Genomic DNA, 12682 nt, shown 5'->3' with positions numbered 1-12682 from the left:
AAGTCGCCTGAGGACAATGCAAAAGCGCTTCCTAGCAATTGAAAGCACGGCAAATAAGGCCCGAGACTTGATTTCCATCTATTTGATCAGCTGCGGCACCTACGACTACGAGTGCGCAAACGTTTTGGAGGTGAAGGAGTGGAGGAAGGAGGTGAGAATAGAAAAAACGAAGGAGAGGACGCCCGAGTTTGCCCAAGTTCAGGCGAACTCCTCTTGCACGGGTGCGAGGCTGCGGCGGAAGCGCATGCGGCGGGCCTGCGCAGCGCCCTCGCGGATGGTGGCGAGGTCATCGCCGTAGTACGATCCGTTGAGACCGGCCTGCGGCTCGATGCCCGCATCAAAGATGGAGTCCCAGTTACCGATGATGCTGCACGGGTTCAGTCAGCGAGAAGGCTTGGCGCTTTGCGAGGACCGGACGCACTCGTCGATGACCGGCTTGCCCGCGAGCACGAGGTTCTGGATAGCCGGCTCGAAGCCTCCCTGCTCGGCCTCAAATGCGGTGTAGGCGTCGTCCGACGCGTGCGGCGCGCGGTCGAAGTCGGACGCCGTCCGCAGGAGGATGATGCGGGAGTAGTCGACCAGTCCAGCCTTGTGGGCTGCGAATATCACGCTGCGTCAGAAGTGTTTACAACAATGTGGTAGGAGGCAAAATGCGTACCGCGGACCATAGCCTCGAGCGTTGCGTTGTCCTCCTGAGCTGTGCTGCAGTACTTGCCCTCGCCGCCCGTCATCAGGGACGTGTAGTTGCCCCAGGTCTCGGCAAGGAGGGTGCCAGCAAAGTATCTGTCTCGCAAGCTGTCAGAACTCTGCGTGTCCTCGGTGTTTGAGCAAATTTGACGTACGCGTCCGAGCAGAGGCTGCCACGCAGATTGGGAAGGTCGAAGGAAGGACGCCGTCGACATGGTCAGTCTCTGCATCCTGAGCAGTGAACAAGAGCACGCACGCATCGCACTGGGTAACCTTAGGCGGCTCGTTGGCCGGGGCAAAGTCGAAGCGCTTGCGGTAGTCCATAGCAACGGACGAGTCGTTAAGCTGGACATCCTTCGTGACGTTCATGACGCGCGAGAGCAGATTCGTGTTGAGCTCGAAGACCTCAGTGCCGTACAGACTGTCGACCTGTGAGTAGTGAGCATGATGTGAGTAAAGCACCTCACTCAAGCAGAGTGTGAAGGGTGCTTACATCGGGAAGCTGCCCAGGCATGGCAGTGCCAAGCGCCCAGTATCCCGTGGACCAGTTCGACGGCATCTGCCTGGCATCGAGCTCATATGCGAGACCAGACTGCACGCTGAAGCGGGCAAAGGCGGCAGTGCCGAGCGTGCCCTGATACGGGTTCATCCCAGCGATGCCCGCAATGAGGAAGTAGGTCGACGTCAAGTCGAACTGGGTAGACAGAGTCAAGGCCATGACTGTAGGGTGTGCGCAAGATGGTGAAGGGACGGATAGAACACAATCTGGTCAGCGCGATTGTTCTTTGCGGACGTGCGATAGACCGCTTCGTCTCGACCGATAACGGCGCAACGTACTCGTGGACGCAGCGTTGATCTCGGCCTCGCCCGTAGTGACGATGCAGGTCGTGCGCTCGCGGTCGCACGAGACATACGGGAAGAGCGGCGAGGCGCCCATGTACGGATAGTCGACCTGGAGGAGGAACGCGTGGATCAGCTCAAGTTCAGCAGCTGTTTTCCAGTCAATCTCACCTCGAGCTTGAGCGGTTCGAGCCAAACGTTGCGCTCGGGCGTGAACTGCAATCGAAACCCGTGAGCGAATGTCTGCGACGCGGATAGAGGTGCCGTCCTGACGCCCGCCTCACCATGCTGATTATCATGACCTTCGGCTTGATGACCACCTCGCGACTCGCCAGAGCATGTTCGACCACCGGCGCGGAGGCTGGAGCTGGTGCAGCGAGCGCGGAGCCCGCGAGCCCGAGAGTGAGGAGAGCCTTGATCGCACAGCGCATGGTGGCTAAGTAGAGTGCGCAGATCTAGGGAGCGACAAGGTCCAGCGCACTTGCACACACGGACAAGCAGGAAGGAGAGGGAGACAAGGCTTTGCTTGTTGGGGTCGCGCATCGAGCTAGCTCAGACTAGCGTTATCGGGACCACGAGGCAATCGCGAGGGCCCGACGGAGTCCTGCGCAATTGCGCCGACGAGGATAGAGCGCTGTGCTATTCTTGCACGTCCGACGCGCGGGATGCGGGACGAGGGGCGGAGGATGATCGGCGAATGGCCGAGCGATGAAGGCCGGCCACCCGCTCCTCCTTGAAAGCCGAGCAGGCACTGTCTACGTGCTCCAGAAATCAGAGAGCGGGCGCAGGATCTTTTCCAGCACTTCTACGAGAAGTGCGGAGTTATCGGCAGGACCGCGGCCGGGTCGTCGGCTTGGTTGTCGGGAGGTTGTCACACGCCTGTCCGACTCGATCGAACTACGGGCGTATGTACACGATGCACATGAATGCTTACTACACTCGCTCAAGAGAGAAGGCGATCACAGTCGGATAGTCTGCTGTCGTCGAGCACTTCCGCGCGAAGACGACGTTCCTCCCCTCGCAACATGCAGACGGCCTTATTTCATTCGCACGGAGTATGTATGACGTCTGTACAGGAGATGAGGAGGTTGGGCCGAGACGGATGGGTAGGAAGGCCGGGAAGACGGCCGAAAGGCGGGCGGGATCGCTCAGACTTCAAGGTGGCCGCCGTCAAGTTGCCTGTTGACGTGTGCCTCTCGGCTCGGCGTTGCCGCTCTTTCCGGCACGCAAGCTGAAAGCGAGAGAAGCGGACCAAAGCAACGGAGAGAATAAGGCTGCTTCTTCTGCTCGTCCCGTTGCTAGCGCCTTCGCAAGCACATGATGAGCACAAAGCTAACGGCGACAACAACCTTCTTACAGCTAGCGCTGCTTGCAGTACAATCATACTGTCCGGGGCGCTGCATTGCAGCGGACAAAGCGGCAGAAGGAGGCGCATATGCGGCGTGAGTAGGATGCGAAAGTCGTCTGTTCCGAGAAAATCGGCACATCCGCGCGCTGATTGGTCGACGAACAAGGCTGCGCTGCCGCCCCAGTAGCGCGACGTGGCCCCCACCGGTGTCAGGGTTCTTGACACGGGTGGGGGTTGAAAGACGCGTCTTTCTGTCGTGCGAGCCACGGTAATCAGGCAGCAAGTCGGAGCGACGAGTGCGGCATACGTGCGGTGGGCCGGTGTGCCTCTGGTGCAGAGCCCGGACCTTCAGCGCGCACTGCATCATTCATAAAGGGCGAAGGCTGCGACGCGGAAGCGGCATGCCGAGCGTTTCCCCCGTTTGAACAACCGGAGAAACAGCACGCACAGCGGCGTCCTCGCATTGCAGGGGTCCCAGGTTCGGCGTATATGATGCAGTCTATATTTCGAGACGATGACCGATGCTTTGGAGTGTCCTGGTAGCCCCTCGAGCGAAACGAAGACATCGGTGCAGAGGACTTCGAGCGCGAAGGATTACGGCACGAGCACTCGTAAAGGGCCCGATCAGCTTACGGCGGGCGAGCAGCTCCACAAGTATCGAGCAGGCCTGACATCCGGCCAAGGGAAGACAGTCGCGAGCAGAGCAGCGAGAACCTTTGCCAGAACGGTCCGACGCTTCGTCGCGTTCAATTGTGCTGAACCCGGAGATCCTCCTTTGCCTCGCGGTGAGTGCAGTGAGTCACAGATGACTTGTTAAGTCCCCACGCGGGGATACACTAGGTTAAGAAGCGGAGGCTGACTGCCGCCGACAAGTGCAAGCAAAGTGCAAGGGATGCGAGGTAACCCCGCTGCTGACAGCTCCTTCGGTACAACAATCAGTGAAGGCGCAAGCTGATGACGAGCACTTCAAGCAAGAGTAGTGTGCGAAGCAGCCAGTTTTGAAGCGGGCCGATGGATCAACAACGTTGACCCACAGTCAATGTGCCGTTCACGCGGTGGGTTTCAGCCGGAGAGGCTGCAGCGGCGCTGCAGCAGCAGTCAGACTGCTCTGAGTCGGCAGCGGCACCAGAAGAGAGTGCGACGAGGGCTGGCGGGCTTGGCGAATCGCTGCCAGCCCGTCAGACCGCCGGGATGCAGGTGCGGGCTGCGTCAAGTTGCCTGCGGAGGCAGAGGGCAGGCTACAACGCTCGTGGAGAAAGGGACGGACAGAGCCCATGGAAGCGAGAGGAGGCAAGTGAGAAGAGGGAAATGAGAGGAGGGTGAGAGGAGGGAAGCGAGAACGAGGAGGTCTCGCCACTCGAGGGCCCAGCACTGGCTGCCACGTACAGGAAGGATCGCACACAACAGCAAGCAGTTACACCATGCCACATACAGATTTGGTTCTACTCGTCGACCATCATCTGCTGCTCGGCCTCCTCCTCATCCTCGTCCGGCCCGAAGAGGTTGCTGGCCTTGTCCTTCTCGTCCTCGGCCATCTCGTCGTCGAGGCCGTCGTCGATCTCCCCGTCGGCGATGGGGTAGTCGTCGTCGTCGAGCTCGTTGTAGAGCGACCAGAGATACTTGAAGTGAGCGTCTTCCGACAAGTCTTCGTCGGTCGAGTGCGCCTCAGACTGCGCCTCGTCGTCGCTCGAGTGCGCCTCGGACGACTGCGCCTCGTCGTCGCTCAAGTGCGCCTCGGACTGCGCCTCGTCGTCGTCGCTTGCGTGGAAGTAGCCGTTGATGCCCTGCGTTGTCTTGACGAAGCCCATGCTCGCAATGGTCGTCGCCTTCCAGATGTCGTCGAGCGGGTAATCCTGCAGCTCCACGTCAGCGGAAGACTTTGCAAGAAGGCGAGACCTCTCGCGAGACCGAGGGAAATAGAGGGAGACGCACGGGGCGAAGCGCGAGAGCGATGCTGGTGCGGTGCGATCCGATCCAGTCGTGGACCTGGCGCCACGTGCGCACGTACTTGCTGCTGAGGTTGACGGCGAGGACTGCATCGCTGATGTGGAAGACGCTGTTGGTATCGAGGGCAACACGGTACGCGCTGCTCAGAGGCGAATCAGCCGAGTGGCCGGGGGACATCCGCATCAAGCTTCTGCGTACCTGACGATGGCCTTGTACTCGCCGACCGAGAAGCGCTGGAAGTAGCCGCTCGTCTTGCGGGTCTTGGCGAGCTCGCCATTGCGTTGCTGCATAGCAGCCTGCAACTTGGCGGCGAGGGCGTTGCCGTGCGTGCCAGCGCGCCCCTCCTTCGCGAGCTGGAACCCTGCGCACGTCAAACGAGTCAGTCACGCCAACTCGAGCGGCTTGCGCAAGCCGATGCACGCACAGACCTCGTCGAGGAACTTGCGCGCACGCTTCACTTCGTCCGAAGCCGTCTTGACGTCGGTGATCTTGACGCCCTGACTGATGAGGCCGAGCAGGTTCTTGAGATCCGACGTGCCATAGCCGTTCTTCTTTTCAAGGTACAAACCAGCGACGTTGTCAGCGTGGCGAGACAAGAGAGTGAGGAAGGAGGGTGTGCTCACCTTGGCGACCTTGCCGAAGGTCACGTTGATCGAATTGGGATCGTTGACGTCAAAAGAGTAGACGTGGCGGACCTGGTCGAAGGACGAGATGGACTGCATATCGGCCACGCCCGCAAGGATTACGAGGGCAGCCTGGCGGCATTCCGTGCCGCCGTAGAAGACTGCATGAAGGTAAGGTGGACCGTCAGTCAGGCTCGGTGCGGTGTTTGCGCGCGAGCAAACAACAGGCCACCCAGAGTAGGACGTACGCGAGAGCGAGACAAGGTACTCGACCAGCTTGTACTTCTTCGGCGTGCCCTGCTTGTAGTTGGGCCAGAGGCTCAAGTGCTCCTTGATGTCCTTGAACTGAACGACGCCCGCCTGTAGGGGTCCGGTGAACGCGAGTCGCGGAGATTAGCAACCTCGTCCTATGTCGCAAGCATTGACATCTAGCATTTGGCGATGGGGAGGGGACGCACGTCAACAAAGACCTCGGTAATGAGCTGGAGCGTCTCCGGGAAGAGCTTGGGCATGCCCTGCTCTGAAGCAGAAGATGTCAGGATTGTCGTCCATGCGAATGAGAAGAGAGAACGCACTGGCCGTCGTCTTGAGGATCTCCTGGACGGTCGTCGACAGGCCCGAGACGGGGTTCTCCGCGACAAACTCCTTCTTCGCGGGCGACGTTTTGAAGCGGATCGAGTTGGACTGCGTCGCGTCGACCGGATCGAATCCTGTTTTGCCAAGGTCAGAGCGTACTTTGTGTGACCGGGGCAACTCTGAGCGCACCGGCGAGGCAGCGGACGGCCTGGTTGAGCGCAGTGGGGCGCGTCGTAGTGAGGAACTTTGAGATGAGCGAGCCCGGCATGAGGCGTTTGCCGGCGAGCGGGTGCAGGGACGAGTCGCCGATGTACGAAGTGTCCTTGGGGAAGCGCAGGAGGTTGCGAACCTTGCGTAGCCCGCCGGCGAGCTTTTCGTTCACCGGGTTGCGCGGTGGCATGCTGTACGTTTGCAAGTGGAGGGAAGGGTCGAGTGCGAGGTAGTGAAGGCGGCTAGTCGGTTGCTGAGCGACCTGCCGGTAGCGCAAGAGCTAGTGAGCGTCGCCGTGTCTCCGCTCCACGCGGTCAGAGGCCTGAGAACGATGCGCAGACCAGTTTCGTGACGCGTCACGGGGAAGCGAGAGGAGTGCGGAGGAAGAGAGGGATGGGAGGAGCGAAGGAATGCGATGGCACGCCACGTCTCTGCACATGTACACGTCTCAAGAGCAATGCGCAACTCACTTTACCACAGGAGCGACGAGAGGGAAGGGAGAAGGGAGAAGACGCGAGGACGCGCCGTCGCGCGGAAGAGGGTCGAGCGTCGGCGGCTTCACTCTTGATGCAAGAGCCTCCCAGCCCTCAGTGCAAGGTCAGAGACGCGTTTGAAGCAGAAGCAGGACGCGCTGAACATGCAGTGCCGCTCGAAGAGCGATGTTGCGGAAGCGACGGGCTGCTCGATCTGCGTCGAGGGCGACGACGAGGAGACGGAGCTGCGGCCGTTGCACTCGCTCGCATCCGCTCTTCGGCTGCCAGCTCGACGTACACAGCGCGTTCCGCAGCAGATCCCACAGCCGCAGACGCAGACGCACACAGCTGGTCCTCCACCCAGAGCATCCCGCTACCGGCTAAGCGCGCTGCGACCCGCGAGATGAAGACTCCCTCCGCGCAGACGCCGCGCGACCCAGGTACGCAAAGTCGGCGCGAGGGCACCGACGCTACGCCTCCTTACAAGAAGGCAAAGAAGAACGAGCCGGCGAAAGCGAGCAAGACGGTGAGGGCGTCGGCCGTCGGCAGCGAGGCGAACGACGCGACGACTCCGACGCTGCACAAGGTGACATCGTCGAGGGGAGAGAAGGGCAAGGGGAAGGGTAGGAGCAACGACGTGGGCGCTTCCGAGGCGAGCGGGGACGCGGGCGGATCGCCGACGGCCAACTCGGCCAAGGGTGCGTCGCTTGCTCTTCGCGCCTGTTCTATCCTGATCACCCGAATACACAGACGCGCCCGAGGATGTCGAGCTCGATGCGCAGCCCATCCAGCTTGAAGCACTCGAGGCGGCGAAGACCTACTTGGACGATGTTGTCCGACCTCTTCTCGCGGGCGAAATGACCCAGGAGACGGCGGTGCGTCCAGTACCGAGCCGAACCACGCTGCGTGCCTCGGCTGATGTGCACACGCCTGCAGGACCTCTATCTGGCACTGTGGCAGGTCGCGCAGCAGCTCGAGGTGCTGCGCTCGCCGGGCAAGTTCAGGTTCGTCGAGCCCATCGTTCCCCCGAAGGGTCAGAGCGGCCTAACGTCGACGCGCACAGCTTGCGCAAGAGCTCGACATCGTACTCGAAGCTCGAAAAGATGTACTCATGGGCGAGTCGCAGCTGGCCTGCCGTGATGAGCGAAAAGACGACCTACGCGCTCCCGTAAGTCGGACTCTGACCTGCATCCACTCGGCGCTGAGATGACAGAAGGCCCCGACCCGCGCTCGCAGGAACGGACGTGTTATCGATTGCCAGTACGACCTCATCGCATTCTTCTTCACCCTCTTCACGGCGCCCCACCTCGTCAAGGTCTACTGCTCGTACGTTCCACCTTCACAGTCCTAGCCGACCTCTGAGATTGACTATCAACCTGCGATAGTGCGGCGGCAGCTGCGAGCAAGGGAAAGTTAGCGAGATGGAGCGCGAGCGCAGACGAGCTCTCGCTCGGCATCGACATGTGCAAGGTTCTCACGAAGTGCTGCTACGTACTCGAGGTTCGTCCACAAGTCCTGATTGTCTGAGTTGATCCTCACTTGCTTGCCCCTGCAGGGCCCCGGAGCGTACTACGGCATGACGGAGAGGTCGGGCGAGGTCAGGGAGCAGGAGCATGGAGATGACTGCGTCTCGCTCAAGGTTGCAGAGGCGAAAGACGGTACGTGTCTCACGAGTACTTGGCCGACCGGACATGAAGTTGACAATCCTCTGCGAGTCCAGCGATGCCGTGGCTGAGCTGGAAGCGCAAGGCTTGCTACGTCCCGCCTCCCGACCTCGCCGACTACTTTCCCGCCTTCCTCCTCTTCTACATCGAACATGGCTTGATCGTTGTCGCAGACGCTGTCGAGAGCGGGCTCAACACGAACCTCTTCGACCATCAGGCGTTTGAACACCTCGCTACGGCCGGCCAAGCCAAGGATTTTGTCCTCCGCGTTCTCGACGACCTCTCGCCGAAGGACAAAGACGGCGTTCGTCGCCGTCCCGCGGTACGCTTACAGGAGCGCGTTCTGTGACCACCTTGCACACTTGCCTGACGAACTCTTCTTCCCATAGAACGGCCGCACGCTCCAGCGCACCTACTTCACCAACGACGCGGCCTTCGAGAAATACGCCAAGCTTATTCCGGTTCAGCGCGGTACGATGCGCGGCATCTTCGAGGGGACGGTTTGGGCGTGGCACGTACGGGAGATTCTCGCGCAGGAAAGCTTGGACCTCTCGATTTGGCCGACGTCCCGCCTGCCGAAAAATCTCCTCCCGACTCGCGAGGAGCGCGCGGCGCGCAGCAGGTCGCGCAACGTCAACATGAACGGTTTCGGCGACGACAAGCTCTTCATGAAGGGGCGGGCCGTCGACAATCAGAAGCAGGTCAACGTGCGCCACAAGCGCAAGCAGGCGACGGCTGCGACTCAGTTCGGCCCGCAGAAGGCCCGTAAGGAGTCAAAGCGCGCGGTGGCCGGAGAGGACGTCGGCGACGACTGGTTCGACCTGATGGGCGGTGCTGCGGCGTTCGGCATGGAGGAGGACGAGGGCGAGGAGGGAGGACGCGGTGCGGAGGACGAGGACGAGGGCGGCGAGGACGAGGGCGGCGAGGACGAGGGCGGCGAGGACGACGACGAGGACGCGGACGAGGACGAGGACGAGGACGAGGAGGCTGAGCACGAGTAGACCACTCTAAGTCGTGTGTCTATCCCTCATGCATTCGGCTCTGTGTAACCCGCTTTCTCAGGTCTCTACGCGAGCACTCTGCAGCGACGGTCTGTACGCGAGAATTACACAAGTTGGCGATACACGGGCTGGCGGGCTCTACGCGGCGGAGAGGGGGTTGCCGTCCAATTGCCTATTGACATTGTAGCATGCCGAGATCAATCCGATGAGAGAAAATGCCTGTGGGTAGTTCGCAAGTTGCTCTCCTCCTGATAATAGGAAGGAGTGGGAAGAGGCAAAAGCGGAGGAAGAGCAAGTCAGAAAAGCGTTCCGAAGCGGCGCCCGTGCCGTTTTCAATGGCACGACGCACCTTTGGAGATCTCCTCAGAGATGAGTCCGACATGGTTGAGGTAGCCGATAAAGTCCTCAAGCATCGTGACCGACTTGTTGAGCTGCGTTGGTTCCCACTGCCCGGCGCGGGCAAGCGCCTCGACGAGCCAGAGGGTGCACCTTCGAGCACATAGGCGTCAGCACAACGTACTGTTTGTGTCGTAGCAAGACATACATGGTGAAACTGCCCTCCTCTGCGCGCGAAGCAGGTTGAGAAGGTAAGCCTCCGCATGATCGCCAGACAGCAGCTGAGTGCGACGTACCACCGCCGCCCGTTCCATCGTCGACCTTCTCGGTATCGTAGCGGTAGACAAGGTTGTTCTCGCACAAGCCGCCGCGATCCTTGGGGCGCATGATGGCCTTGAGCGTGTTCTGGAAGCGCGGGTCGTTTGCCGTTGTAAAGAAGACGAGAGGTGCGATGAGGACGGCCGCGTCAAGCACGTCGTTGTTCTCGTACGACTGTGAGAAATGCCCGAGCTCCTTGTTGTATCCGCGAGTCTGAATCTCGTCGTACAGTTGGTCGCGGCTCGCGAGCCACTTGTCGCGATTTGGGCACGGAAGGGAGCGTTTCTCGGCAAGGCGGAGCCCGCGATCGAGTGCGACCCAGCACATGATTTTGCTGTAGAGGAAGTTCTGCTTCTGGCCGCGAACTTCCCAGATCGACAGGTCGGGCTGGTCCCAGATCTTGTTGACGTAGTCGACGATGTCGCGCACGAGTACCCAGTCGTCGTATGCGAGCGGCTTCGACATCTTCTGAGCGAGGTAGACGGCATCGAGAAGCTCGCCGTAGATGTCGAGCTGGAGGTGGTCGGCGGCGCCGTTACCGATGCGGACCGGCTTCTGCCCCTTATGCCCGTCGAGGTGCGACAGCTCGACCTCCGGCATGTCCTTCTCGCCGTGAATGGTGTACCTGTGTGCAGCTGCAGGTCAGAGGCTGCTCGTCCAGCGCGGGTAGTCGCCCGTGAGGAGGCTCGCGGACCGGACGTCCACTCGAGCGATTGAAAGCGACTCCGAAAGGCGAGACAAAGCGAGAGCGATCCACTTACATGATCTGGAGACCGCCATCGGGGTCGCGATTGCGCATGAGGCCGCTAAGCCAACCGACGTACTGGTCGGCCTCCTCAGTGAAGCCGAGACGCAGCAAGGCGTACACGGTGAAGCTCGCATCGCGGATCCACGCAAAGCGGTAGTCCCAGTTCCTTCCTGCGCCATTGAGGTCCTCTGGGAGCGAGAATGTCGGCGCGGCAACGATCGCACCAGTCGGAGCGAAGGTGAGGAGCTTGAGGCAGAGAGCGGCGCGGTGCACGACCTCGCGCCAGCGACCCTTGTAGGTGCAGCGCGCGATCCATGTGAGCCAGTAGGTCATGGTCTCGCGGTGGAGACGGTCGACAAGAGCCTGGCTGAGTGGAGGGTCGAGCGACGAGTTCGGCTGTGTCTCGCCGGAGAGGTCGACGCTGCGGTCGGGCACATCTGATTTGCCAGTATGCAATGTTTAGTTTAGAGAGTCAGGCAACGAGGACGAACGAGAAGAACGCACTCTCGTTCTTGCGACCCTCGCCGGATGTCTCCGTCCGCCCGTCAGACCTGGGCGGTTCGCGAAGGATGAACGTGACGCTCTGCCCTTCCTTCAGGGTGAATTTGGCCGTAACACCAAGGCTGCAAGAATTGAGATAACGTGTCAGGACAGCGCGCGACCCAAGGTGCTGCAAACGAAGACGTACCCCTTGTGGCCGCGCTCGCTGAGATCGAGGTAGTCCATCTCGACGACCGGCTCAGGCTGGTCCTCGGGTCCGTGCTCGCCATTGCTGACGACCCAGCGCAGGTCGAGGTCGAGGTGCTGCGGACACTTGAAGTCGGCACGCTGGGCCTTGTTGTCGAGCGACGTCTCGTGCGAAGCGCGGGCGTAGTCGAAGGCGGGGGCGCACTCCATCGTGAAGGTCAGGCTGCCGCGGATGGTCGTGACCTGGCGGACGAGCCAGGGGAGGAAGGTCGGGTCCGACTTGCTGGCCGCGAGCGGCATGTAGTCTGTGATTCGAGGTCGACGTCAGCTCATTGTGTGTGAAGTTCTGCAAAGTAGAGATGGAGGCGCACCGTCAATCTGACCGACACCCTCTTCGGACAGGAACTTGGTCGCGAGGACGTCTGCAAAGCCAGACGAGGCGAAAAGAGGATGCGACGTAATCAGCATTTTTTATGACACGGAGGGGCCGACCGGACGCACTCGTGCTCGGCAGGTACTGCTGCTTGGACTGCGTCTCGTTGTCGGTGCGGATGGAGAAGTGCCCGCCCTTGTTCTTGTCGAGGATACGCGCGAAGACGGAAGGCGAGTCGAAGTGCGGCAGGCACAGCTGCGCGATCGTTCCCGAGATGGAGACGAGCGCCGCCGTGCGCATGTTGCCGACAAGCCCGTGGTCCTGCAGTGAAACGAGATCAGCTCCTCACGAGATACGGGAAGATCAGCACGAGCGGGTAAGCCCACTTGAGCATCCGTGTAGCCCGACGGGTAGCGAGCGCCGCTGTGGGCCAGAGTATAGACAAGTCAGCAGCGTCCATAAGGCTGCTCACCTGTACGAGCAAAAGTTGGCAGAACCGGGACGAGGAGACGAACCCGCTGCGGTTCGGCTTGACGACCATTCTTGCGGGATGTCTTCGAGTTCTTCGGTGGTGCAGCAGGAATCAAGAGGCACAGCAGGAGCAGGTCTGGCTTCCTCGAGCGTCGTGGAAGAATCAGAGAGGACGAAGAAAGGCCCGTTCGGATGACGTTCCCCACCCTAAGGAAGGGGCAGGGGTCGGCGTCGGCTAAGCTGCGGTGCTCGGTTCTAGCAAGCTGAGGCTCAAAGCCAGGGGATCATATCCGGATTTGAGCGGTGATTCTTGTGGCAGAGTCGTTTGCTCGAGATGATCGTCGCGCGGAAGAGGCGGTGCAGACACCCGTATTCTTCGC

General features: G+C 60.8%; 4 protein-coding genes across 4 annotated transcripts; 1 reads left to right on the top strand and 3 right to left on the bottom strand.

Moving 5' to 3' along the window:
- Positions 1–198: 198 nt before the first annotated feature.
- JCM10292_006812 (purine-nucleoside phosphorylase) lies at positions 199–1958 on the bottom strand (the record flags this gene model as incomplete). Its single annotated transcript, XM_076647610.1, has 9 exons — positions 199–367; positions 422–596; positions 659–783; positions 843–857; positions 944–1116; positions 1181–1407; positions 1525–1639; positions 1699–1743; positions 1812–1958. The coding sequence occupies 9 exons, from the start codon at positions 1956–1958 to the stop codon at positions 199–201; spliced, it is 1191 nt and encodes a 396-aa protein (XP_076506780.1).
- Positions 1959–4317: 2359 nt separating this feature from the next.
- On the bottom strand, positions 4318–6421 carry JCM10292_006811 (uncharacterized protein; the record flags this gene model as incomplete). Its single annotated transcript, XM_076647609.1, has 9 exons — positions 4318–4728; positions 4808–4961; positions 5021–5183; positions 5247–5373; positions 5446–5606; positions 5694–5805; positions 5904–5965; positions 6021–6155; positions 6211–6421. 9 exons carry the CDS (start codon positions 6419–6421, stop codon positions 4318–4320), a joined length of 1536 nt encoding a protein of 511 aa, XP_076506779.1.
- A 686-nt stretch (positions 6422–7107) lies between these two features.
- On the top strand, positions 7108–9369 carry JCM10292_006810 (uncharacterized protein; the record flags this gene model as incomplete). The annotated part of the gene is made up of 9 exons (XM_076647608.1): positions 7108–7402; positions 7455–7579; positions 7641–7708; positions 7768–7872; positions 7941–8030; positions 8090–8204; positions 8260–8362; positions 8425–8690; positions 8758–9369. 9 exons carry the CDS (start codon positions 7108–7110, stop codon positions 9367–9369), a joined length of 1779 nt encoding a protein of 592 aa, XP_076506778.1.
- A 138-nt stretch (positions 9370–9507) lies between these two features.
- On the bottom strand, positions 9508–12372 carry JCM10292_006809 (glycoside hydrolase family 15 protein; the record flags this gene model as incomplete). The annotated part of the gene is made up of 11 exons (XM_076647607.1): positions 9508–9617; positions 9719–9858; positions 9914–9932; positions 10002–10648; positions 10785–11208; positions 11276–11394; positions 11460–11763; positions 11830–11880; positions 11960–12152; positions 12218–12254; positions 12347–12372. The coding sequence occupies 11 exons, from the start codon at positions 12370–12372 to the stop codon at positions 9508–9510; spliced, it is 2070 nt and encodes a 689-aa protein (XP_076506777.1).
- Between the last annotated feature and the right edge of the window lie 310 nt (positions 12373–12682).

This window comes from Rhodotorula paludigena, assembly GCF_050403205.1.
Source record: "Rhodotorula paludigena JCM10292 DNA, Rt_paludigena_JCM10292v1_ctg10, whole genome shotgun sequence".
Classification (NCBI taxonomy): domain Eukaryota; kingdom Fungi; phylum Basidiomycota; class Microbotryomycetes; order Sporidiobolales; family Sporidiobolaceae; genus Rhodotorula; species Rhodotorula paludigena.
This window is presented reverse-complemented; position numbering and strand designations above follow the sequence as displayed.